Raw genomic sequence first — 24,979 nt, 5'->3', positions numbered from 1 at the left:
TAAAAATTATGAAGCAGAATTTCACTCAAAGGACGTGAAGGGATCATCGGAATGAATCGTAACTGGATTTCTGCTTGGTTTTATAGAGAATGATCAAATTAAAGCCACAGAAGAGCAAGTTATGAACAGCAGGGGGCGCTCTGAAAGCAGCATTAAATTCGCATGTTGGAAACGATTCATCTCACCTGGTGAGCTTGTTGTGATTCATACGTTAAAAATGTTGAAAAAGGGTCCAGCAAATAGAATTTACAGAAAGAATTCCCCAGTTAAGCTGAAGATATTTCATCATATGCAGAAATCAACAAGGTATCAGCGCAGTGAAATTAGCTCACTGTCTCCATCTAGTGTCATGATTAATTACAGTATTCACTCATCACTCGCATCTATTTATGCAAACTGAGGCAGACAAATCAAATTAAATATACGAAAAATGGTGCTAAAAGACCAGAAAGAATGTAGTTCAAAAGTCAAAATGTGCATTTACCAGTGTGAAGACTGGGTTGAGTCCAGCTGGTTGTGTCTGTGATGTGACGTGATCACTCTCTGCTTCTGGTCCATTTGTGTGCCGCTGCTGTATCATACTGAGATGATACTAGTGCACCAGAAGAAGCTCTGCTGTGTTTTTCTGGTCAGCAGGGAGATGTGGAGGGTTCAGGTGAAGTTCTCACTGATGCACAATAAGTTGGTGGTGTTTCTCCTTCCTCAGGTCAGCTTTCCTTCTCCTTCCTTTCGCATTGTTTCCTGTTGTTTTGACGCCACAGCAGCAGGTTTTCTACCTCCCTGCCTCATTGGTCATTTTGTGAACACCTAGGACTGTTGCGACTTCTGCAAATTTGAGACTTGATACACAACCATGAGGGCTGCCGGTGTTTATTAAAAGCATTCTGATATTTCCAATTCTGAAAGACTATGATAAGCAGACGAGGAACTCTAATACAGACATCCTTATTTTATTGGAAACCAAACAGATGGGGGCCCAGTGTAAAGAGAGCTGGTGACTTGGCGTGTCCCAGTAGGATCCTCTTAAAGGACTTCATAGTCACAGTGTGGGATCTGTAGTCGTTCAAGCTGGTTACTGGGTTTTCTTGGGGTTTATAAAGATGATGGTTGTTATAAAGCTGGATGAAGTTGGGGTTTGTGTAAGAGACGAGTTGAAAAATGCTAATGAAGACGCCAGAGAGCTCTGCAGCTCAGACCCTCAGGGCCCATGTGAGGATGTTGTCTGGACAAGTTGCCCTGTGGGGCTGATTTTTCTCAGCGCTTTTCATAGTCAGCAGATGACATTGCGAGCGGTGGGTTAGCTGGTCTACATGCATATTTTGGAGAGATGTGTGGCTTATGTGGTTGCTCGATGGTAGCATCAAATACATTCCCTTCATCTGGCAGGGAGATCTTATTGTTTGTTATCTCTGTGTTACGTCCTGCTCCTTTTGTCTTAGAGAAGAAACCCTCCAGTCTGTTTGATGCTTTTCCTGAGATTGTACTCTGTGATCCTGTCTTCCTCTTCGTTGCCTGATTTTAAAGGTGGTGCGGGCATGCAGCATGTGTCGCACCTGATTATTTATCCAAGGCTTTTGAATTGGATATGTGGGGATCTGTGCAGTGGGAACTAAATGCACCATACTGCTCCATGTTCAATCCAGAGATTAACTGCAGCTCTAAAGTTTCCCAGTCAGTGCTGGCAAAACAATCCTGTAACATGAGCTCACTTTTAAGGGTCTGTACCTTCACTGTCTTGTTTAAGGTGCTGCTTGTAGGCAGGTTAAAGAAATAATAATTTAAAACATTTGACTAAAACAAGAAATCAAACACAAACGATTAATATAAGAAATTTCCTTTGGAATTAGAAGTTCTATCTTATCTCATACAACACAATGCAGAAACAAACCGATACAACTTTTTCTCCATAACAAAATCACTAAGAGTAAACACAGGATAGTTAGACTATATTTACATCGAAGTGAAGTGAGTCATTGACATTGTTTTAGTTCAAGTATTAAACCTGAATTAAATTCAAACCTGCTTTATTCGACACACAATCCTCTGGTTAGTTTAGGTGTCTAATCCTGCAAGTTAAATTTAGAGTAAAATGAATGAAGTCTGGCTGTTGAGTCACGTCCTCCTCAGCCTGAGGGGAGAGGGAGGCAAGCTGCAGCCTGCAGAGAGAGAGAAAGCTCTGCACATCTTAGTCTTTGTTCCTTCACCACTGCTTTAGGCGAGTTTTATGTTTCTTGTCTTTTTGCTCCGTTATTAATCTTTTTGATCATTTATATCCAGCTTACCTTAGCAAGAATTGAGTTTGTTCCCATGCTTTGATGTTTTCAGAACCTTAACAGGCTGAAAACTTGTTTAACAGCTTTAATGTGACCTGCTGCTGTAGTTTATGTATCAACAGAGCTGAGGCTTCTCAGTGATCACAGGAGAAGAACCAGTATGTCCAAAGAAATCTGAATTCTTCAGTTTTATCCCTGATGTTCGGCAGCGTTGACTGGCTGTCACTGATTGGTCAACTGTTGACCTACAGATGTGCCAATAAAGCTTCTTTGAATTTGAAAATGTTCAGTCAAACTAAACCCCTCCTCCTTCCACCTGAAACCAGGTGAGACGGAGACGAGTAAGGTGGGGGAGGGAGAGAGACAGTGGGAGGAGAAAGAAGAGCAGCAGAGAGTCTGAGGAGGAGAACGACGCAGGAACCGTTTCACCTGGACTCTGCTGCCAGGTGAGTGTTTGCTTCTGTGTAAACTAACATGTTCTCCACAGAACCAGGCTGAGTCCAGACATCCACAGTAACAGCATCTGTCAAATACCAGAACTATGGCTGTAAACAGAACTTCTCTGAAGGTTCTCTGTTCCACCAGTTCCACATGGACTTTTATTGTGACGACAGAAGAATGACTTAGAGAGTCTGAGCAGTCTGGTCATCAGAAATAAAGAAATGATGTGTGTCCGTAAAGAGCACTCCTTACAGAACTAGGTTTTAACGGTTCCAGATAGACCTTTATTGTGCTATGAAGAACATTTTGAAGAGTCTTTCCAGTCAGGTTTTGGAAAATAAATCAGTGATGTGTGTCGTTAAAGAGCATTGTTCTCCAGATGCCTTACAGGAACAGGTTCTAAGGATTCTACGTGGACCAATACTGTTTTATAAAGGACATGTTATAAGTCTCTAGCAGGCTAGCTTTCATAATATATGATCTATATCTGTAAAGAACCCAGTTCTAGGGTCTCTTTACAACCTTTGCGATCAAGTACATAACATTTTGAACAATGGAAAAATTAGTGCATGTGGAAATATTGATAAATTTACCAAGGATTAAGGACATTTACAAACTAAATGAACAGAAATAAGAATTCTAAGGTTCACTGGTTCCACTCAGAACAGCCTTTATAAACTCGACTGCTACTTTGTTCCTCAGAGGAACCGTCTGCTGTTCTCTCTGTAATTTAATATGACGCACTTGACCCCATTATCTGACACATGTTAAATTGGCTGATATTTGGATGGAGTTTGGTGCGAATGTGTCGTGTATACCGAGACATGCAGAATCAGATTTAAAGAGCTCAGTCTGATCAGAACCAGGACTCACTTTAGCACTCTGTGAATGTTCTTTAACATGGAACAAACCCCAACTGAAGAACCGTGATTGGGTTCTTAGAGAACCTTTTCCGTATCTGAAAGCAGCAGGTCAACCTCACGCCTGGCTGTGTGTGTATATGTGTGTGTGTGTTGCAGTAAGTTGATCCTAATGAATGGAAGTCTGGTGTGAAAGTGTAACTGATCTGACAACAGCAACATGTTTCCTCTGTGTGTCCTCACATCATTGTTTATTTGCTCTTGTTGTTGCTGTTGAGCAACTCGGTTTAAGTTTGGTAGAAACTTGATTCTCAGACGTGAGTCAGTGTTAAGAGATAGAGTGAGTCAATTGTCTCACTCTGCTGTGTCTGTACACAGACTGCAGCTCGAGTATGTTGATTATTTCAGTTTTTACGTGGACATTTCCAGTTGAGGCTTCGTTATTTTCCCCTGTGAGATGTTTGAACTTCAAAGTGAAACAATGACACGACAGCAGAAATACTCCATGATGCTCAGCTTCCAAACATTTTCCCTCCTCCTCTTGTAGATACATGATCATCGTTGGCTCTTCCGCCATCTTATTTTAACTTTAAGGTAATTTAATTTACATTTTTGTTCATTTAAATAAACTATTATTTTCACAGTAAAATTTATTTCATCGTTTTTTTTCTTGCTTAGTGAGTCAAAGACAATATGATTTCGAATAACAAGTTTGATTGTTTTCTTTTCATCTTAACAGTTTCAAAATTACAGTGAAAGGAAAAGTCCACAGCAAAATTTTGTGCACTCTGCATTCTCAGGACCTAGCAACTACTGAACTACTGACCAATACTGATTATTTCCACAGCGGGGCACCACATACACACGTGGACAAAATTGTTGGTACCCCTCAGTTAAAGAAGGAAAAACCCACAATTCTCACTGAAATCACTTGAAACTCACAAAAGTAACAATAAATAAAAATTTCTTGAAAATTAAATAATCAAAAACAGCCATTACTTTTGAATTGTTGATTAACATAATTATTTTAAAAAAACAAACTAATGAAACAGGCCTGGACAAAAATGATGGTACCTCTATAAAAGATTGAAAACTATTTGACCAGAGTGACATGATTAACTCAGGTGTGTCATTTAATTGACATCACAGGTGTTTCCAAACTCATAATCAGTCAGTCTGCCTATTTAAAGGGAGACAAGTAGTCACCCTGCTGTTTGGTGAAAAGGTGTGTACCACACTGAACATGGACAACAGAAAGCGAAGGAGAGAATTGTCCCAGGACATCCGAAAAAAAATTATAGACAAACATCTTAAAGGTAAAGGCTATAAGACCATCTCTAAACAGCTTGAAGTTCCGGTGACAACAGTGGCTCATATTATTCAGAAGTTCAAGACCCACGGGACAGTAGCCAACCTCCCTGGACGTGGCCGCAAGAGGAAAATTGATGACAAATTGAAGAGACGGATCATTCGAATTGTATCCAAAGAGCCCAGAGCAACCTCCAAAGAAATTAAAGGTGAACTCCAAGGCCAAGGTACATCAGTGTCAGATCGCACCATTCGTCGTTGTTTGAGCCAAAGTGGACTTCATGGGAGACGACCAAGGAGGACACCACTGCTGAAAAAAACTCATAAAAAAGCCAGACTGGAATTTGCAAAAATGCATGTTGACAAGCCACAAAGCTTCTGGGAGAATGTCCTTTGGACAGATGAGACCAAACTGGAGCTTTTTGGTAAGGCACATCAACTCTATGTTCATAGACTCAAAAACCAAGCATACGAAGAAAAGAACACTGTCCCTACGGTGAAACATGGAGGAGGCTCAGTAATGTTTTGGGGCTGCTTTGCTGCATCTGGCACAGGGTGTCTTGAAAGTGTGCAAGGTACGATGAAATCTGAAGACTATCAAGGCATTCTGGAGAGAAATGTGCTGCCTAGTGTCAGAAAGCTTGGTTTCAGTCGCAGGTCATGGGTCTTCCAACAGGACAACGATCCAAAACACACAGCCAAAAACACCCAAGAATGGCTGAGAGAAAAGCGTTGGACTATTCTAAAGTGGCCTTCTATGAGCCCAGATCTGAATCCCATTGAACATATGTGGAAGGAGCTGAAACATGCCATTTGGAGAAGACACCCATCAAACCTGAGACAACTGGAGCTGTTTGCTCATGAGGAGTGGGCCAAAATACCTGTTGACAGCTGCAGAACGCTCATTGACAAATACAGAAATCGTTTAATTGCAGTGATTGCCTCAAAAGGTTGTGCAACAAAATATTAAGTTATGAGTACCATCATTTTTGTCCAGCCCTATTTCATTAGTTTGTTTTTTTAAATAATTATGTTAATCAACAATTCAAAAGTGATGGCTGATTTTGATTATTTAATTTTCAATAAATTTTTATTTATTGTTACTTTTGTGAGTTTCAAGTGATTTCAGTGAGAATTGTGGGTTTTTCCTTCTTTAACTGAGGGGTACCAACAATTTTGTCCACGTGTGTAGCTGATATATTATGCAGATATTTTATTATTCTTTTTTCCTTTTGACAAAATGCAGCAGTTTATTAATAACAAGTTAGGCACAAGATTGTTGATCTTTCTATTATGTGTGCAATGTTGCTGTTTGCTCCTTTTGAGCTGCACAGTGGTTAGCATTGTCGCTGTACACCGAGAAGGTCCCTGGGTCGCGTCCCAGCCTGGGATCTTTCTGCTTGGAGTTGGCATATTCTCCCTGTGCATGTGTGGGTTTTCTCTGGGTTCTCCAGCTTGTTAAAAATAAAACCTTCTGAGGTTAACTGGTCACTCTAAATTGTCTGTAGGTGTGAATGTGAGTATGATTGTTTGTCTCTATATGTAGCCCTGTTTTTTAAAATTGTATTGTTTGTTTTTAAGGTGAGAAATGGGTTGGCACCTTCTTATTTATCCAAGCTTTTAACTGTCTATGCTTCAGTTTTATCGCTGAGGCCGGCCAGTCAGATGGTCCTTAAAGTTCCCAGATCCAGGCTAAGAAACAGAGGTGACCGAGCCTTTTCTGAAGCTGCACCCAGTCTGTGGAACCACTAATTAAAGTTGACTTGACTGTGATAGACTGGCGACCTGTCCAGGGTGTCTCCTGGTTTCACCCGAGGTCAGCTGGGATAGACTCCAGCTCCCCAATGATCCTAATGAGGATTAGGTGTTGTATAGATTATGGATGGATGGTTTCTCCTTTTCCTTCAATGTTTTATATAGCTGCTATTTTGTTTCATCTGATAGCACCACGGACACGTAGTTGTTTTTCTACTACTTTTTTGTCCAGTTGAGGACACTGTCCTATTCATATACAGTAGGGTTGCATTTATGAATTCCAGGCATTAAAACTACTGGCCTTATGTACAGTTTGAGAAAAATATTGTGTTTTTGAACAATATGTAAATGTAGTATTGTCGCCACAACAGGCTGCTATTTAAACATAATCTAGTAAACCCCTAAAATATAAATATAAACATGTTAATATGCATAATATGGGTTCCTTAAGTCCATCTATTCTGTCCTCTGTGCACACTCAGTTGACGGTTTATTAGGAACACATTTTGAAAAGTATTTAGTCTAATATGCTAGTCCTGCAGCTCATCTTCACTTCATGAAGTTTGTAATATTTTTGTTGAAACTGCTTACTCATTGAGGTCAAAGATTTCTGTTTAAACTACATCAGTCTACAGAAGTTGTATCCCCAAAGCTTCATTCTTTTTTACACATTAACTTGAAAACTTGTGGTGCTAAGTTTTGTAGTGAAGATGCAGGAAAGACGTTCTTCTGATGACTTTTCCTTGACGGTCCACAGTGCACCACCACTCCAGAGTCTGCTAAGTCTTCCTGAAGCTCTTCTGCAGTCAAATGTAGGATTGCAGTCTTGTGGTAGGTTGGTGAGCATCTTGGAGGTCTTGCCACAGCTGTTATATGGATTAAGGCTATCTCCCTGTCTACTCATGTGATCCAGACTGACTCACTGATGTTGACTCCAGGTGTCTGCTGGGACCATTACAAACCAGCAAGCTTACAGTTCACTTGTTTGATTAAAGCCTGGACAAGATCCATCAAGGATTGCTGTGCTGCTCCACAGATGTGGCTCTAAAACATCAACCAGTCCTCCAACCTGAAGGAGCAAACAGGAAGTTTGATCATCTGATCTGACCACGTGATGACTAATGCTCTTATGATGTGATAGTTGAGTTCAAAGATCGAGTTTGTATTCAAGTAAGTCTTCATTAATTTTAGAGGACCTTGGTTGTCATGGTTACAATACATTTGACCCAGACATCCACCTCAACCTCCTCCCTGCCACTGCAGGGGGTCAGTGGAGGGCTTTATAGCTGCTTGTGGGCTTGGTGGTGAGTCTGGTTCCAGTCAGGCTCTGCTGGTTTACAGTCAGACCGAGGAGTCATGGTGGAGCTGTCTGGTCATGTAAGCTTTGATTGCTCAGGTATGTCAGTCACACCCTTAAAACACACAGCTGCTCTGCAGGGACGTTAACCAACGAACACCTTAACTAACCCCACATTATCACCTCTAATCGGCATGTAAACATGGACTCCCAGACTGCCAGCTGATCTGTTTAATCGCTCATTTGCTAACAACTATAATAACAATAATAAACTTTATTTATATAGATTCAAGGCTGTTTTACTGTCTTCTCAGGATCCACTGCTGTTTCCTCCCAGAACAACTGTGTCCACACAAAAACACATGTAGAGATATAAAGGATGATAAGATATGTAGTAATAACTAAAGCAGAGAGCAGGAAATGTGAGAACATGAACTGGAGTATAGATAAATAGATAACTTCACAAAGCAAATCTCTATTCCAACATCAACTTTTTTGATGCTTATCTTTATTTTTCTTTGTGGCAAAATGAAGCAGAGATTATGCTCATTTCACCTTCATGGAATAATGATGGATAGACTCCATCATTTCAGATTACCAACACCTAGTTAGTTAGCTAGTGGCACCCCTGTTTTGCATAAAGTAGCATGGCTGCTTTCATACACAATGAATCAAAAATAGTAAAGTCGACAGATTCGGTGAACATGTACCTTCAGACGAGTTGTTCCACAGCTGAGAGACTCTGATCGCTTTAGCACAGCCACCTTCAGATGTAAACCTTAACTTTGGATAAGTCAGAAGGGCCTGATCCTAGATCCAAGGCTACGAACTGGTTCGTACTGGGCTCAACTTTTCTGCTATGTACCTTTAGACCAGACTGTGGCATGTTGTAAAAGTGATCAGTAAAATTTTTAAATCAGTTCTGAGGCCTAGGTTGGAATGATGTGACCACAAAAAGCCGAGATGCTGCATTCTGACCTCGTTGGAGAGGAGAGAGTGACAGTGAGTGAGTTAAAGTACTCGAGCATGGAAAATGTAATTCTGTTGGTGGCTTTGTTCATGTCACAATCTGAGAGCATCAGTTTGATTCTGGAGATAGTTCTGAACTGAACAACCCCGGTACTTGATGAATTGTTCGATCTGTGGTTCAGAGGTTAGATCTGAATCAAATATCGATCTAAAGTTTTTGAAAGCAGGCTTCACATCGACACACAACGAAAACTGACTCTTAGTTGAACTGATATGATTTGGGAGACTGAACACTTTGCTGTATGATTTGGAGTTATTCAATCCAAGGTAATTTTGTGCAGCAAGGCTTTTTGATTGAGCAGGAGTCAGGAGGACGTATATCTTTGTGTCGTCCTCGTAGCACTAAAAAGATAGTGAAGGTTGTGTTGAAGGATTATATGCTGCATCAAGGGCTGTGGTGAGGTCTAAGAGAATAAAAATTGTGCTTTCTCCCTGTTAGCTGCAAAAAGCTAGTCACCAGTAACTTTGAAAGAGGAGGTTTTATTCCTGTGTAAAGACCTAAAATCTGACTGAAAATTCTCAAAGTTGTAATTATGACACATGAAAGCTAAAATTCTGTATAATTTATTCATTCTTTTTCACCATAAAATTTTAGTTTCCAAAAGTATGCCATCAGCTCCACATGATAGCGCTTCAGGCTTCAGAAAATAATGACACTTATTCATGAAAGTCTCACCTTTAATCTGACTTCAGAATAAAACTGAGTGGATGACACAGCGTTACTAAATGTTTCTACATGCCTCCCAGTGAACTGTTGGTGAGTTAGTGGTTGTAATCCTCTCAGTTTGTCTACTGGGGTAGATTGTTCTTGATGGTAACTGAAACCAGTTGTTTTAAATCCACCCAGCCTACAGGCGGACACTCTATTCACTGAACACACTGTGTGTATTAGGTGTCCACTGTTTGATTTTTCTATGTGAAATATAGAACTTTAAAGGAACAGTTCGTGTACTGTTGAGGTGAAAACTGCAGCTGATGTTGATGGATTCACTAACGTTGCTAAAGTAATCTGTTTTCTAACAAGACCACTATGTCTTTTTTTTGGTTGCTTTTCTTTAATCCTGCAGGTGTTTCCAGCTGCTCTGTATTCTAGACCATCAGGGAGGCAAAGATGCTCCATCAGGGGGCTGCAGGTCATTCATACCTCAGTGAAATCTGCGTTAACAGACAGGAAATGTGTATGTTTACATTCAGTATGACTTCCACTTTATAAGGATACCTTTCTGTCTCATGCCCAATAAAACAAGCCTCCAGATATCCACTAAAGAAACCAGAGAATTAACAGTAATAATTGTCTGTACATATATGATACACTGCAAACAGGAGCTGTTCAGTGAATTCATCTGCTTCTTTTACTCACTGTAAAGACTTAAATAAGATCCAGAGAGTTGGTCTTGGTTGGAGATCAGGATGATGCTGATCCTTCCTGCTAAATGTACTCGTTTCTTTTATCTTTCAGAATTTTTTGACAGAGTGAACGAGCAGTTTGAGTTGGTCCTCGTTATGTCACATTAGAAAGTCAAATTAAATTTGCTAGTTAGCTGTAACATGATTCCCCCACTCACTACGTGTATTTCTCAATTTCATCTGAAGCAGCTGAAATGTATTTCTGGATACAGTGTTCTCCATAGTAGCCCATCGGCAGGAGGTGCTAAAGCTAAGCTAACTACCTCCCACTCCACTGGAAAAAATTACTTTTTGACACATTCAGCCTTTCTTTAACTTTTTAACAGTTGCACCCCAATTTATGTGAGTTTTATTTGCTTCTGTCACATTGTTATTCACTGTGAGAGCATTTTTCTGCTCCTATAAATACACTGCTCAAAAAATTAAAGGAACACTTTGAAAATGCATCATATTTCAATTCGGGGGAAAAACAAACTGGATATTAGCATTGATATGGACTGGATAATGTGTTGGAATGAAAAGATGCCACATTCTTTGATGGAAATGAAAATTATCAACCCCCCAGGAGGGTTAAATTCAAGACACCCCAAAATCAAAGTGAAAAACTGATGTGGCAGACTGGTCCATCTTGCTGAAATTCCTTGGCAGCAACTCAAAATGGTATTCAGTAGTTTGTATGGCCTCCATGTGCTTGTATGCATGACTGACGATGCCGGGACAAGCTCTGAATGAGATGACAGATGGTGTCCTGGGGTATCTCCTCCCAGAACTGGACCAGGGCATCGCTGAGCTCCTGGACAGTCTGAGGAGTAACCTGATGGTGTCAGATGGAACAAAATATAATGTTCCAAAGGTGTTCTATTGGATTCAGGTCAGGTGAGCATGGGGGTCAGGTAATGATATCAGTTCCTTCATTCTCCAGGAACTGCATGAGTTCTCTTACCACATAAGACTGGGCATTGTCGTGCACCAGAAGGAATCCAGGACCACTGCACCAATGCAGGGTCTGACAATGGGTCAAAGGATTTCATCCTGATATCTAAAGGCAGTCAGAATGCCATTGTCCAGCCTGTAGAGGTCTGTGCATCCCTCCATGGATATGCCTCCCCACACCATCACTGACCCACCACCAAACCGGTCATGCTCAACAATGTTACAGGCAGCATAACGTTCTCCATGGCTTCTCCAGACCCTTTCATGTCTGTCACATGTGCTCAGGGTGAACCTGCTCTCATCTGTGAAAAGCACAGGGCACCAGTGGTGGACTTGCAAATTCCTGTGTTCTATGGCAAATGTCAGCCAAGCTCCACAGTGCCAGTCAGCGAGCACAGCGGGCACTAGAGGACGCTGGTCCCTCAGACCACTCTCATTACATCTCTTTTTGATTGTTTGGTCAGAGACATTCACACCAGTGGTCTGCTGGAGGTCATTTTGTAGAGCTATTGCGGTGCTCATCCTGTTCCTCCTTGCACAAAGGAGCAGATACCTGTCCTTTGACGCATTTACAATGCCATCAATAAAAGAAAAATCCTTTGATTATTTATTTCCAAGCATCCACAGGTGTTCCCAATCCTGAAAAATAGTGAGTGTACATACTATAGATAGTTTACAACTTACATTTTCATTTTGTTTCTGTGCTCGTCTCCTCTGTGCTCTGTAATAACACAGCCTGCAGTTCATCCAAATAGTCCCTGATTTTTGTCACTTGACTGCTGGTCATAGCTGGGTCACTTTTGACTTTAGTTTCTGCCATGGAGTACATATTTTTTGTGTATTTTTGCAGAATCTAGGTATTATTTTTTGATTATGTGTTTAAATAGGGCATATAGAATAAAGGGATTTTTATGAATTATCACAATTTTTAGCTTATATTTGGTCAATTTTTCTGACAGAGCTGCACACTACAAATGATTTATTGTTCAACGATTGCCAAAAAGTTGAAAATCACAACATTCTTTCTGTTTATACAGATTCTGGCTCTGATAAATGTGTCATTTGGGCTTTTTATACGAATGTTTGGTCCTTGTGCTAACATCAGTTTCTTTTAATTCTATAATTAAGATTGAAGCAGTGCCATTTTAGCAGTGCCTGGAGTTGTCAGCTTTGGACACGAGGCTGATTTCCACCTTTTTGCACCGTGTTCTACTTTAAACCTGTTGCTGCTGTCATGTGTGATGCTAGCTGTTAGCCAGAACTGACATATAACACCACTAATTCTCATATCAACAGTAATTTCAGCTCTGCAGTAAATGAATTAGCATTAGCAGTCTCAGAATGTCCTAAATCATTGAGCTTGATCTGAACAACTGGACAACAGAGAGATTCGCCTGGCAGGAAAGATGAATTTACAGAAATCTTAAGGAGTCAAAATAACTCCTGAACCACTTCCTTTTTGTCAGTCAGTGTCTTTATGAATGCAGTCATGTTTCTGTAGTTAAAACGCAGTCAAAAGATGTTCCTCATTGATGGTCTAGCTGCCATTCATTGATTGGCTGACATCACCAGATGTACAGCAGCTGGAAAGTGAGAAACTAATAACCTGCAGTGTCAGCAGACACCTCAGACCTTCCCTCTGTACATACAGTCCTATCAGCTGACGGTTGCTGCAGGTTCACTCTGGACCGCATTCTGCCCAAACATGTTCCCATTATTTTGTCCACTCAATCAACAGACTGACAATTCAATCATAGCATCATAATTCGGTCTTAAATTCTCGCTCACAGACTGAACTGCAGCAGCCTCCTGCTCATGTTTGTTCAGTGGGAGTGGAGGAGGATGTGGATGATCTGATCCGGTCAGTCAGAGGAGGAGGAGAGGGAGGGATGATGATGATGATTATGGATGGATGATGAAGCGAAGGAGGAGGTGGAGGAGGCTCTGTGCTTCATTGTCTCTGTGTTTCCCTCCAGGTCGAGGTGGACCGATCTGATCTGGACAGGTTGGACCTGGTCTACCTGCAGCAGAGAGACACCGACTTGCACTCAGGTAAGAGAGAGGAGGTGTGTGTCTGTGTGTGTTTTCATCTTTGTGAGAACCCAGTTGAGTTTTACACTTTGTGGGGGATCTATGTAGACACCTTTAAAGACCTGTGTGAGGGTCCAGATCTGGTTTCACGGTCCAAGTTCAAACCAGATGAAGGTTAGAACCAAGTTCACTTTAGAATGAGGTTGAGGTTAGAACTAGGTTTAGTTTAGAAGCAGATTCAAATAAGGTTAGATCCAAGCTAGAACCAGGTTCAGATGTAAAACAGATCCAGGTGAGAACCAAGTTCAGATGAGAATTAGGATTAGAACCTGGAACTAGCATTAACATAGGCTTATGATAAAACTAGTGGAGGCAGCCTGCAGTCTGTGTGAAACTGATAGAAAACATACAAAAAGATTAAATTATAAGCAGGAAAAATACCTTTTTTTTAAGAAATCTTAATCTGTCTCCTGATTGTTTTTCTCTTGTTCATAATGATTACGAAATTCATTTCAGTGCCTCTTTCTTTGAAACATTAACATTGATGATGATGATGATGATGATGATGATGATGATGATGATGATTTTGAGCAGTGAGTTCTTTGGATCAGCTGATGGATCTAATGTAATGACCCTGTTTGACCTGTATCAGTTCAGTTCTCATCACTCACAAAGACTCATTACATAACATTATGTTAATGTGATCTCAAGTTTCATTCGTGGGCCACAAAGTTTGGGAAAACTGGTGATCAGTGAAAATAAATTCACAGTTTAATTCAGATTAGATTAGAAATAACTGCAAATGGCACTGTGCTAATTGTTAACTACCTACTCAGAGCACATGTACTACATGTTAACTGTAAACTATTTATTCATAAAAGGAGCTAATGCATGCTAACTGTAAACTGTCCACTCAGAACAGGAGCTACACATGCTAACTGTAACTGATATCCTAAAACAGGAGCTAACACTGAACTGTCTATTTATAAAAGGAGCTAATGCATGCTAACTGTCAGCGATCCACCCCAAACAGGAGCTAACACATGCTCACTCTGAATAATCTGCTCAGAACAATAGCAAGCACAAGCTATCACACTATCTGCTCATAACAGACACTAACACACAAGCTACTTGGAAACCTCCTTATATTAGTAAGGAAGACAGCAGGAAAACAAAGTAAAGTTTAATGACCTAACATTCAACTTTTATTTAATTTCCAATTTTATTGGAAACTACATTTTTGTTACAGTCATTAAGCATACTGGAAAAGAAGATAAACCTTTGGTTATCTACAAATGTGTGTGCATAGATATGTCGTAAACAAATCCAGATTTCACCTCCTTCCTCTGAGAGTCATAAAGGAAAATCTGCAAACAAACTCTAACACATATTGTCCAGATTCAGTGTCAAGTTTATTTTTCTGAATCTCAATGTGTGAAATGTTGTTGTGTGCTGTGGACAAACACCTGCTGTAATTTAAAGAAATATTATTGGTAATTATGCAGACAAGTGAGATCTCACCTGGGCTGTTTGGTCGGTTTGTGTTTGACAGAGGAGGGTGGAGGAGGTCATGTGACTGGGCTCAGGTGAATCACTTGAGCAGGAAGAGGAGCTGTCAGTGTCAGGACTCTTTCACAGCATGTCTTTGTGCTTTCACTGTGTTTAATTTGTATTTCACTGCATTTATGGGACTCCAGCCATGTCTCGGACTGATCAGCAGCATTGGTGGTGTTGTTCTTCCTGCGCTAAGGTTGCTGCTTCCGGTTGTTTCCCTCAGGTCTCATCATCTGCCCACCAGCGTCACAGCTTTGTCGTGGCGATGTTCAGCCGCAGGAAGAAGAAGCGCAGGCTGCAGATCTCGGCGCCGCAGGACTTCCAGCACCGCGTCCACACGTCATTCGATGTTACCACAGGACGCTATGTGGGTTTGCCGCCACAGTGGCAGAGCGTCATCGACACACTGAAGAGGCCCCGCCCCCTGGTGGACCCCTCCAGGATCACTGAGGTTGAACTCGTACCAAAGAAGGTCAGAGGCCATATTTGAATCATCTTGAAATGCTTTAAGTATTGAATGTATCGATGTGAGAACTCTGACATTACCATTCATAGGCCGTGTAGTGCAGTTTGTTTATTTTAGTTGTGGGACGCTTAAAAGAATTAATCTAATTAATTACAGACATTGTAATTAATTATTCGTGACTAATCACGTTTTTGTCAAATAGCAATAATTGACAAAACAAGCATAGTTTTTCAATTCAAATAAATTTTGTTGACGACTGACTCGGTGAATAGACATGTAAGTGAACTTAAACAACAAAAAATGTTTGTTTACATTCACAGATTACTGCAAACTCAAAGTGCAATTATAGTGATTATATTCAACATTTTAAGACTTTATGTAAGCACTGTCAATGTCTTGAAAAGTGGTCTATTGTGGGCTGGCTACACTGTTTGCCGGCACCAGGGCTGTCATAGCTAACGTATGGTGTGTCGCCAAGGAGCTCATTTGAATAAAGTAGTTGCATTTATGCAGATACGGCCCGGGCAGCAGATGTCCAACATATTGCGAAACTTTCGTTAGACGTCTAAACTAGCCGTCGTTTAACTAAATCGAGGACTGATTCAGGTGCTTTTTTTTTTGCTTCAAATGCTTTCAGAAATACATTTGGCTGAACAGTTTTCATAATAAACGAGAAAGTTTGCGACCGAGCTGCCATGTTGGTCTGACGTTTCTGCACTGATTCACAAACAGATTTTAGCTTCATTACCGCCACCTACCGGGTTGGAGTGTGCTTCAGTGTTACCAGAAATTATTGTGCCAGAAATTAGGGAACTGAGAAAGGTGTGATTAATTGTGTTATTTTTTTAATGTGTTCGTTTATTTATATTTATATTATATAGTATATTTATATGCCTGAGTTTATTTATTTGCACTTTGGACCTCTGAACAATTGTTTTGATTGCAACCTGTCTAGAACGGATCCAACACATCTCATAGAATAGAATAGAATAGAATAGAATAGAATAGAATAGAATAGAATAGAATAGAATGGCTTTATTGATCCCCATAGGGAAAGTCAATACATTCATTCCTCTATGGAATGAATTTATTGAATTTTAGGGAAATATATCTCCCTTTATCAGAGTATAGATAGAAAAAAATACTAACAAAATTATAATAAACTAAGCTACTATGTATCCACACCAAAGTGCACTCAAATCTCTGCTAATGTAAGGGAAACACTGATGAAGAATACCAATGTAGGGCTAGAGTATAGTTAACGTTAGGATCCCATGGTCCTCCTCAGCAGATGGAACTGCACAGCTGTTACAGAGCCACTGATGTTTTCTGGCCTCTTCAAAGGGCCGTTTTATATGATGAATTAACTTGTTGATGCTGAAAGTTGATGATTTCAAAGTAAAGAATAAAATTAGACTGTCTGCTGAGTTCTTGAAATGATCAGTGCTGAGGGTGTGACAGCAGATTGACACTATGTCAGCCTCAAGGCTATTACAGCTGTAATTACTCATGAAAAACCACTGTTAATAATTATTCATGTCATTTGCTCATGACCCAGAAACACTTTGGCTGCTTCATTTTCATCACTGGGATTTCAACATTCTGAATATTTTCTTGGGCATGTACAAACCTCACTGACTCACGTCTGATTTTCTAGGACATTTCACAGAGTCAAAATCAGCCCATCTTTGCTCCCTGGTGGACAGGCTCTGTTTCCAAATGATATGAAACATCTACAATAACATTAGCATTAAAAAGCTAAAGTTAGTAATAAAAGTGACATTGACACTGAAGAACTAAAGTTAGCAATGAAAAGTAATATTAGCACTGAAGTTATAAAATGGCACTAGCATTACAAGCCAAACGTAACATTAAACCATAGCATTAGCATTAAACACTGAAGGTAGCATGAAAAAGTAACATTAACACTGAAAATATAGTTAACATTCAAGGGTAACATTAGCATTTAAAAACTAAAGCTAGCATTGAAAAATGATTAATTTGGCATTAAAAAGTAACCCTTAGCAACAGCAATTAAAATTAGCATTGAAAAATACCATTAGCACTGAAAAGATAAAGTTAGCATTAAAAGGTAACATTAGCATTAGCAACTGAAGCTTGCATTTAAAGGTAACAGCATTATAAACCAAAACTAGCATTGAAAAAAGATTAAACTAGCATCAAAATGTAACATTACCATTAGAAACAAAAGATACCCTTAAAAAGTAATAATAGAACAGAAAAGATAACATTACATGCTACAATTAGAATTAAAAATCCTACACTGTCCTAACATTTGTAACATCAGCTTGAAATAAACTCACTTCCCACAGAATAAATCAGACTCAGTCAGCTGGGATACATTCATGTATAAACTCATATTACAAATGAATCCTTTGTCATGAAGCTGTCAATGCAGAGTTATCAGGATTATTGATCATAGATGATAACATGTGGATGATGACTTGAAACTGGTTTAATGTGCAGAAACTGTCACCGAAGCTCAGTTTCTTCTTGGTGGTTCAATGGTGCCAGTTGGGTAATTACAGAAGGATGGCAACAGACGGGTAATAGGAGAGGAGTAATGAAAGAAAGGTAATCAACAGAAGGGTAGTAACAGTAGGGTATTAACAGAGGGGTATTTACAGAGAAGTAATAACAGAGACAACAGTGAGGTAGTAACAGGGTAATTCACAGAGGGCTAGTAAAAATGGGGTGAAAACAGGGGGTAATAACAGTGGGCGCACTACAGGTTGTGATGTGGCAGGTGGTGAGTTTTTGTTTGTTGCTCGTGTCTGCAGACGATCGTTCGCGGCAGCTTCATCGGTCACGGCGACTACATCAGTCATGTGATCTCGGAGATGAACCGTCTGTCCGTCTCCAGCTCCAACTCTTTGCGTCGCAGCAGCCCGTCGGCACGGAAACGGGCCCGCTCACTGGGCAAACTGGGAGAACTGGCCGAGGACGAGTCGTATCAGTACGAGGAGCTCAATCGTCATGGCAACAGCGTGAAGAGCGGCGGGAGCTCCACCTACTGGCAGGACCGAATCCGACAGGTGCGCAGCGAGAGCGGCAGCCCCAAGCTGAACGGAGCCCTGCAGAGAGCAAAGTCCACCTGCCAGATGGGCTCACAGTCCGAGGCCACGTCCCCCACGCCCAGCACACCTCAGAGGACAGGTGAGTCAGCTGGACAGTACGCCCGCAGTGAGGGAGCAGCGATACGACAGAGGCCGACTTCATGTCACTTCAACCAGCAGACTGTGGAGACCAGCAGGGGTCATCCGAGGCTCAGACCAGCAGCCAGTCAATTGCCAGACCTGCTGTCCTCCTCCAGAGAAACTCCCAGAAGACCACACTCCTCCTATGACCTAAAGGTAAGGCTGCTCTCTTAAAGGAACAGTTCCACATTGTGACATAAAATTCCCAAATATGTCTGTAGATACAGATGAAGCTGCAGCTCTTTAGTTTGTCTCTGCACAATGACTAGGAACAAAGGAAAACTTTAGCTTAGGTTAGCTCAAAGACATAACAAAGAAAGAGAGCTAACTTAACTTAGCATAAATCCAGAAAGCAATGAAACGTAGCTAACGTAGCTTAGCATAAAGTCAGAAAAGCAAGAAAGCAACTAGCTTCTCTGACCATGAAGAAAGAAAGCAAAGGAAAACGGGTCACTTAAAGACATAACACATATAATCTAGTTTCGCATAAAGTCTGGAGTAAAATGCCATCTTAGCTTAGCATTAAAACTGGATGCATCATATCGCTTTTGTACTTTTTAAGAATGAACAAAGGGTGGCACCAGTGAAATATGTTGCAAAGACGTGACTGATGATTTGTCGTTTGATTTCCTGCTCTTCCCCAGATCAACTCCCCCACCTCTCGCCTCCTTCTCCCGCCCCCCAATAGCACCAGCAGTCCCATCATCACAGGTAGAGGGGCACCTCAGCGTTTGCCCCGCTCCTCCTCCAGCTTCTGCGTCCCGACAAAAACTCAAAACCCCTCGATTCAGAGCGGCCCCTCCCTGCCCCGTCCCTCCCCTGCTGGCTCCCCGGGTCAGCCTTCCTCCTCCTCCCAGCAGGCAGGACCTGATGGAGGTCCTCAGAAGGTGACCCACGAGCAGTTCAAGGCGGCGCTGCAGATGGTGGTGGATCCGGGCGACCCACGGATTACGCTGGAGAACTTTGTGAAGATTGGGGAGGGGTCCACAGGTGTGGTGTGCATCGCCCGAGAGAGGCACAGCGGGCGACAGGTGGCCGTGAAGATGATGGACCTGAGGAAGCAGCAGCGCCGAGAGCTGCTCTTCAATGAGGTACAGGTGGGGTGGGGGGTGGGGGGGTGGGGGGGGGCTTGAACTGGAAATAGTTATCCTGATCTTTACATGATATTGACAGTCAGACCATCGGTATGGGAGTGGACGGGTGCTCATGTGTTTTGATATTCACCTTTGGTTGTTTGCTGGAGTGTGATGAGTGGAGCTGGATGAACAGATAGTGTCTGTCCCCGTGTGTCCCAGGTGGTGATCATGAGGGACTACCGGCACCAGAACGTGGTGGAGATGTACCGCAGCGCACTGGTGGAGGAGGAGCTGTGGGTCATCATGGAGTACCTGCAGGGTGGCGCTCTGACCCACATCGTCAGTGAGACCAGGTGAACAGGACCGCACTCTCTCTCTCTCTCTCTCTCTCACACACACACACACACACACACACACACACACACACAGACACACACACACACACAGACACACACAGACTGTGTTTTCCTATCATTGTGGGGATCTACCATTGACTCCCATTCATATCTAACCTCTAACCCTAACCCTAACCTTAACCCAGACCAAAACAATGCCTAACCCTAAAGAAACGTTTTTGCACTCGACTTTTTTCAGTAACAACAACATGGCCAAGAAAACACTTTTTCCCCTCATGGGGACCCAAATGAGGTCCCCACAAATGACATGTTTTTTGGTTTTCCTATAGTTGTGGGGACATTTGGTCCCCACAAGTATAGCCAGAACCTGGGCACACACACACACACACACACACACACACACACGCTCACACATGCCCATCGTTAGATGGAAGTTCTGATGAAGTGTAAACTCGGGTGACCATATTCTGTTTCTCTGAAAAGAGGACACACTTCCAGCTCGCGTGTGAAAAATTTTCAGTCCCCCCCCCAATTTTTAGGGGTTTTCCGTGGGTCAGGGGGCTTTCTGTGCTTCAAACTCAGTTAAACAGATATTCTGAATTCCCCAGAAAATAACACTTTACCTGGATATACAGAAAAATAGCCCAAAACACTCACAAACAGTTGCTTTATAAATAATATATTTATTAAATTAAAGCAATTCTCCTAAACAATATAATCAGTCACATACAAATATGGCATGCTCTAGTCTTTAATAGTTATTGACTCAAGTTGTGTAGGAGCACATGTATTCAGATGTTTAACAAAATAAGAAATAATCATCTCTCTTAAGTCTGACACTTACACCTCAGTTAGGAAAAGTGAGGTAGAGTACCATTCTTCAAAATAACCTCCCAATTATCAATTATGTAAAAATAGAAATAATGCCTCAAAATATTAAACAAAAAGAAAAAAAGAGAGGTAGCCTATTTTTCAATGTTCAGTTAGGCCATTCTTCAAAATAATGTGTCTAATGACAAATGAAAAAAAATATAGAAATAATACCTCAAGTCAACAGTCCTTTTTTCCCTTCTTTTTCCTTTTCTTATTAGCTACAGAGACATAAGTCCCAGCTTTGCAGACTGTACATTCTGCCTCCCATTTGACACAACCCGGACGAAAACAGGGGTACTTTTTTCGCATTTCATCAGTGAAATGACATTTGCGTTTCGGCATTTTCTTTCGGTTCGAGTGCTCTCTCGCAGTGTGCCTACCTGCCTGTCAGCCTGCGAGGAAGCGAATCTCCAGCGCCGTGGCGCGCGCCGGCGCTTCAGAGACGCGGCGCTGGCGCTCCGCAGCGTGTGCAGTGGAAATTGTCTGATAGAAGAGAATGGGTTCTAAGTGCTGCGCAGTACGATTCAAGGGCGCGGCGCGGCGGTTTCGCGTTATGTGGAATTTAGGGGATCAAAAACCCAGACATTTGAAGGACTCTGTAAACACCGGCCGGACAGGCCGGACAGCCTCTCAAAAGAGGACATGTCCGGGCAAAAGAGGACGTATGGTCACCCTAGTGTAAACTAAGTTACACATCAAGGCCAGAGTCTATGACTTGACGGTGTCAAGATCTTCAAAAGAAAATCACCAAGAAAAGTCAGCATTTGGAGGGCAGCAGGATTTATTTGTCGACAAAATCCAGGAGTAATTCTGAGCAGTAATAACACCCCAAGAAGAACTGAAGATACTGAGCTGTGCATGTCTTTTATGCTGTGAGCGTTGGTCATTTTTCCACGCCTATAGGGCGTATAATAGGAGTGACAGTGTTGACACCATCATACTTTTCTCAATCTATTGGTCAGATCATGATGTCATGTTATCATATTTCACCTTAGATCTTACTTTACAGAAGACATGCGCATTAAGTTACCATCAGGTCATCTTTTACAGGGAACATGTTCAGATTTTTTGCTCTACATCTTACCCTCATTATTTTGTGATAAATTTTCATGTATATTATTCCAATATATGCTAAATGTAATAATACCTTAAGTTTACACCATTATGTTTTGAGTGCATGTTTTACTTATGGTCTTCAGTCTAATAGCTTTTGCCATAATTCTGTCATCTCTTATTTTTAGCACATTGTACCCAAAAAATATTACACTACAGTTCTCAGTGTTTCAGTGTTTCCTTGTCCTTCAGGTTGAATGAGGAGCAGATAGCGACGGTGTGTGAAGGCGTCCTGAAGGCGCTGACCTACCTCCACTCCCAGGGGGTCATCCACCGAGACATCAAGAGCGACTCAATCCTGCTCACGCTGGACGGGAGGGTAACTTATTGATTTTTCTGTCTTTGTGAGAAAATCAGTCACATAATGACCCCCAACGCTAACATTGTAGAGTCCTGACCTTAACATGTAAGCTGGTCAGGTAAATTTGGTTTTTATATCATATTGTATCTAGGGCTGGGAATGTTAATGCGTTTTTAACGTGCATTTTTTTAAAAAATTGTTGTTATTGTGAAAGTCGATTGTTCCCTGGCTCTGAATATACATAGAGACAAACCATGGATCACAGGAGGGCTGGATGTTGATCAGAACTTGAGATGGGCGTCGTCACGTCTCACCCAAACTAACAATACAGGGTGGCTTCGGCAGAATGGTTGGATGCACCGTGTGGGAGAAATAGAGATTAAAACAAGACAAGCTACCAAATGCTGCAGCAAAGGAGTTAGATATAGACTGCATTGCGATTAGTTTTGTGTAAGATATCGGTCTGATGGAATGTATGAGCATCAACCTGCATCACTAGCAGGCGACCCATACACAGGGACAATAGTGATGGTAAAGAATATAAAAACAGCTGATTCCTTCTTCCTCTTGCCTCCTGCTGCAGATAAAGCTGTCAGACTTTGGTTTCTGCGCTCAGATCAGTAAAGACGTCCTGAAAAGGAAATCTCTGGTTGGGACTCCGTACTGGATGGCTCCTGAAGTGATCTCCAAAAAGCCATATGGGACTGAGGTAGGAGCCAGGAAACCTCCAGATAAACCGAGAAACCTCAGTGACTCTGAAAAGCATTCTCACTCATCTGGTGAAAGTTACTCAGTGCTGAAGGTTTATTGCATGAATTACTTGAATTCAGCTGAAGGAGTTGCTTGGAACATTAAATGTAGAAACATGAATGACTTCTGTGTTTTAGGTGGACATCTGGTCTCTGGGCATCATGGTGGTGGAGATGGTGGACGGAGAGCCGCCATATTTCAGCGACACGCCCATCATCGCCATGAAGAAGCTGAGAGATGAACCAGCGCCCAACGTCAAGAACATCCGGAGGGTCAGAAACACACTCATGACTGTGACTCCAGACAGATTTAATCACAATACTAACTGACAGAGTATGCCTGCAGAGCCGGAGACTGCTTCTAGAGGGTTGCACCGAGAGGGCTGCACATTTCGAGCATTTTTTATAAGTTACCACAATAGATGATGATTGTAGTGCACAACTTACAGTTTAAATGACTATGACTCCTTGACATGCATGAATATAAATGTTTGTAACGTTAAACCAATAAAATGTTATAAAACAAACCGCCCTCTCCGTGCAGCCTCCGGCTCTGCAGACACATACTATTGGACTAACTAATTAGCTCGCTCTTCATTGTGGGGTAGTGATCAGTAGCTGATGATGTCACTGTCTGTGTCCAGGTGTCTCCAGTGTTGAAGGACTTCCTAGGCTGCATGTTGACTCGTGACACGTTGCAGCGCAGCAGCGCCGCCGACCTGCTGGAGCACCCGTTCCTGCTGCAGGCCGGGACGCCACGCTGCCTGGTGCCACTGGTGGAGCAGCACCGCAAACGCATGTCGCTCTGCTGAACGCCCGATGCTCGTCTGATGCTCACCTGAGACTCACCTGAGTTTGTCTCTGATGCTCACATGAACACTCAGTCCATTTTGGCTGCAGCGGCTCAGCTTGAGTCCTTTTCGTTGTTACAGATGTTACACGTTAGCCCACTTCTGATTGGTTGTTATGAAGCTTGCAGCAGCTAATCACATATCAGGGTTGGTATGAGCCCCTCCCATCTCAGCTTACTGTTAGAGCTCCTTCAGCCAATCAGGTGAGTGAGCCCAGCCTGAAGGCAGGTCTGAGAGGTCACTTCAGGTCATGAACTTTGACCTCCGGCTGCAGGACAGTTTGTTTAATCTGAAGCAGCTGACGTTCACCTTTTACGTTGACAGCTTGTCCACAGTTTTCTGTGAGTGAACAGAAGTTTAAACTTGACCAACCTGTTTTTACTGGTACCTGAGCTGCTGTGTGCTGCTCCCTGTTCGACTTTCACCTCCTGTTCTGTAGTTTTTTAACAGTAAAATGCAGGAATTTAATTTTTGAACATTTCAGATTCATTCATGCTTCGACAGATCATGAAAATAAAAACATCAATAAGGAAATTTCTAAGTTAGAGTTAAAGAAAAATTCAAGCCTTAAATGGAAGAAACCCAAACATAAACGAATGCAGGATTCTGTTTTAAATCAGTTTTATTCTGATTCTGACTTCAGATCAGCTGCAGACACATTTCAGGTCAGAACGTCTGTCATAGCAACTTCACAGAAATGTATAAATGTAAAAAAAAATGTTAAAAATTAAGGACAGATTGTATTTCTCTCAGCTGAGCAGAAGATGCTTTAAATTGAAGAAGCTCTGTATCAGAGCTTTATTTTAAATCAATACATGTCAATATGTCTGCGCCATGAAACCCAACAGAAAACAAACCAACAGTGTCAACATATAAAATAATCTAACAGCGAGTAATTAATTAAATTCAGATTAATTCGATTATTTATACAATGAATTAACTGACTAATCATTTGGTCTATAAACATCCAAAAACAGATTTATTTGATGTCTTTTGCTTGATCATCAAGTAGAATTCATCTTATCTTGAGACCATGTTTGCATGTTTCTCTTCATAAATGCGCAGACTGAGCATTTTTTCTTGTGACG

General features: G+C 41.6%; 1 protein-coding gene across 1 annotated transcript; it reads left to right on the top strand.

The window, feature by feature from the left end:
- The first annotated feature begins 65 nt into the window (after nucleotides 1-65).
- LOC110966626 (serine/threonine-protein kinase PAK 6-like) lies at nucleotides 66-24,979 on the top strand. The gene is made up of 11 exons (XM_051960790.1): nucleotides 66-188; nucleotides 2,600-2,719; nucleotides 13,280-13,355; nucleotides 15,112-15,360; nucleotides 18,156-18,728; nucleotides 19,217-19,663; nucleotides 19,868-20,001; nucleotides 22,183-22,309; nucleotides 22,875-23,000; nucleotides 23,179-23,313; nucleotides 23,685-24,979. The coding sequence occupies exons 4-11, from the start codon at nucleotides 15,154-15,156 to the stop codon at nucleotides 23,850-23,852; spliced, it is 1,917 nt and encodes a 638-aa protein (XP_051816750.1). The 5' UTR covers nucleotides 66-188; nucleotides 2,600-2,719; nucleotides 13,280-13,355; nucleotides 15,112-15,153; the 3' UTR covers nucleotides 23,853-24,979.

Source organism: Acanthochromis polyacanthus, chromosome 16 (genome assembly GCF_021347895.1).
Source record: "Acanthochromis polyacanthus isolate Apoly-LR-REF ecotype Palm Island chromosome 16, KAUST_Apoly_ChrSc, whole genome shotgun sequence".
NCBI lineage: Eukaryota > Metazoa > Chordata > Actinopteri > Pomacentridae > Acanthochromis > Acanthochromis polyacanthus.
This window is presented reverse-complemented; position numbering and strand designations above follow the sequence as displayed.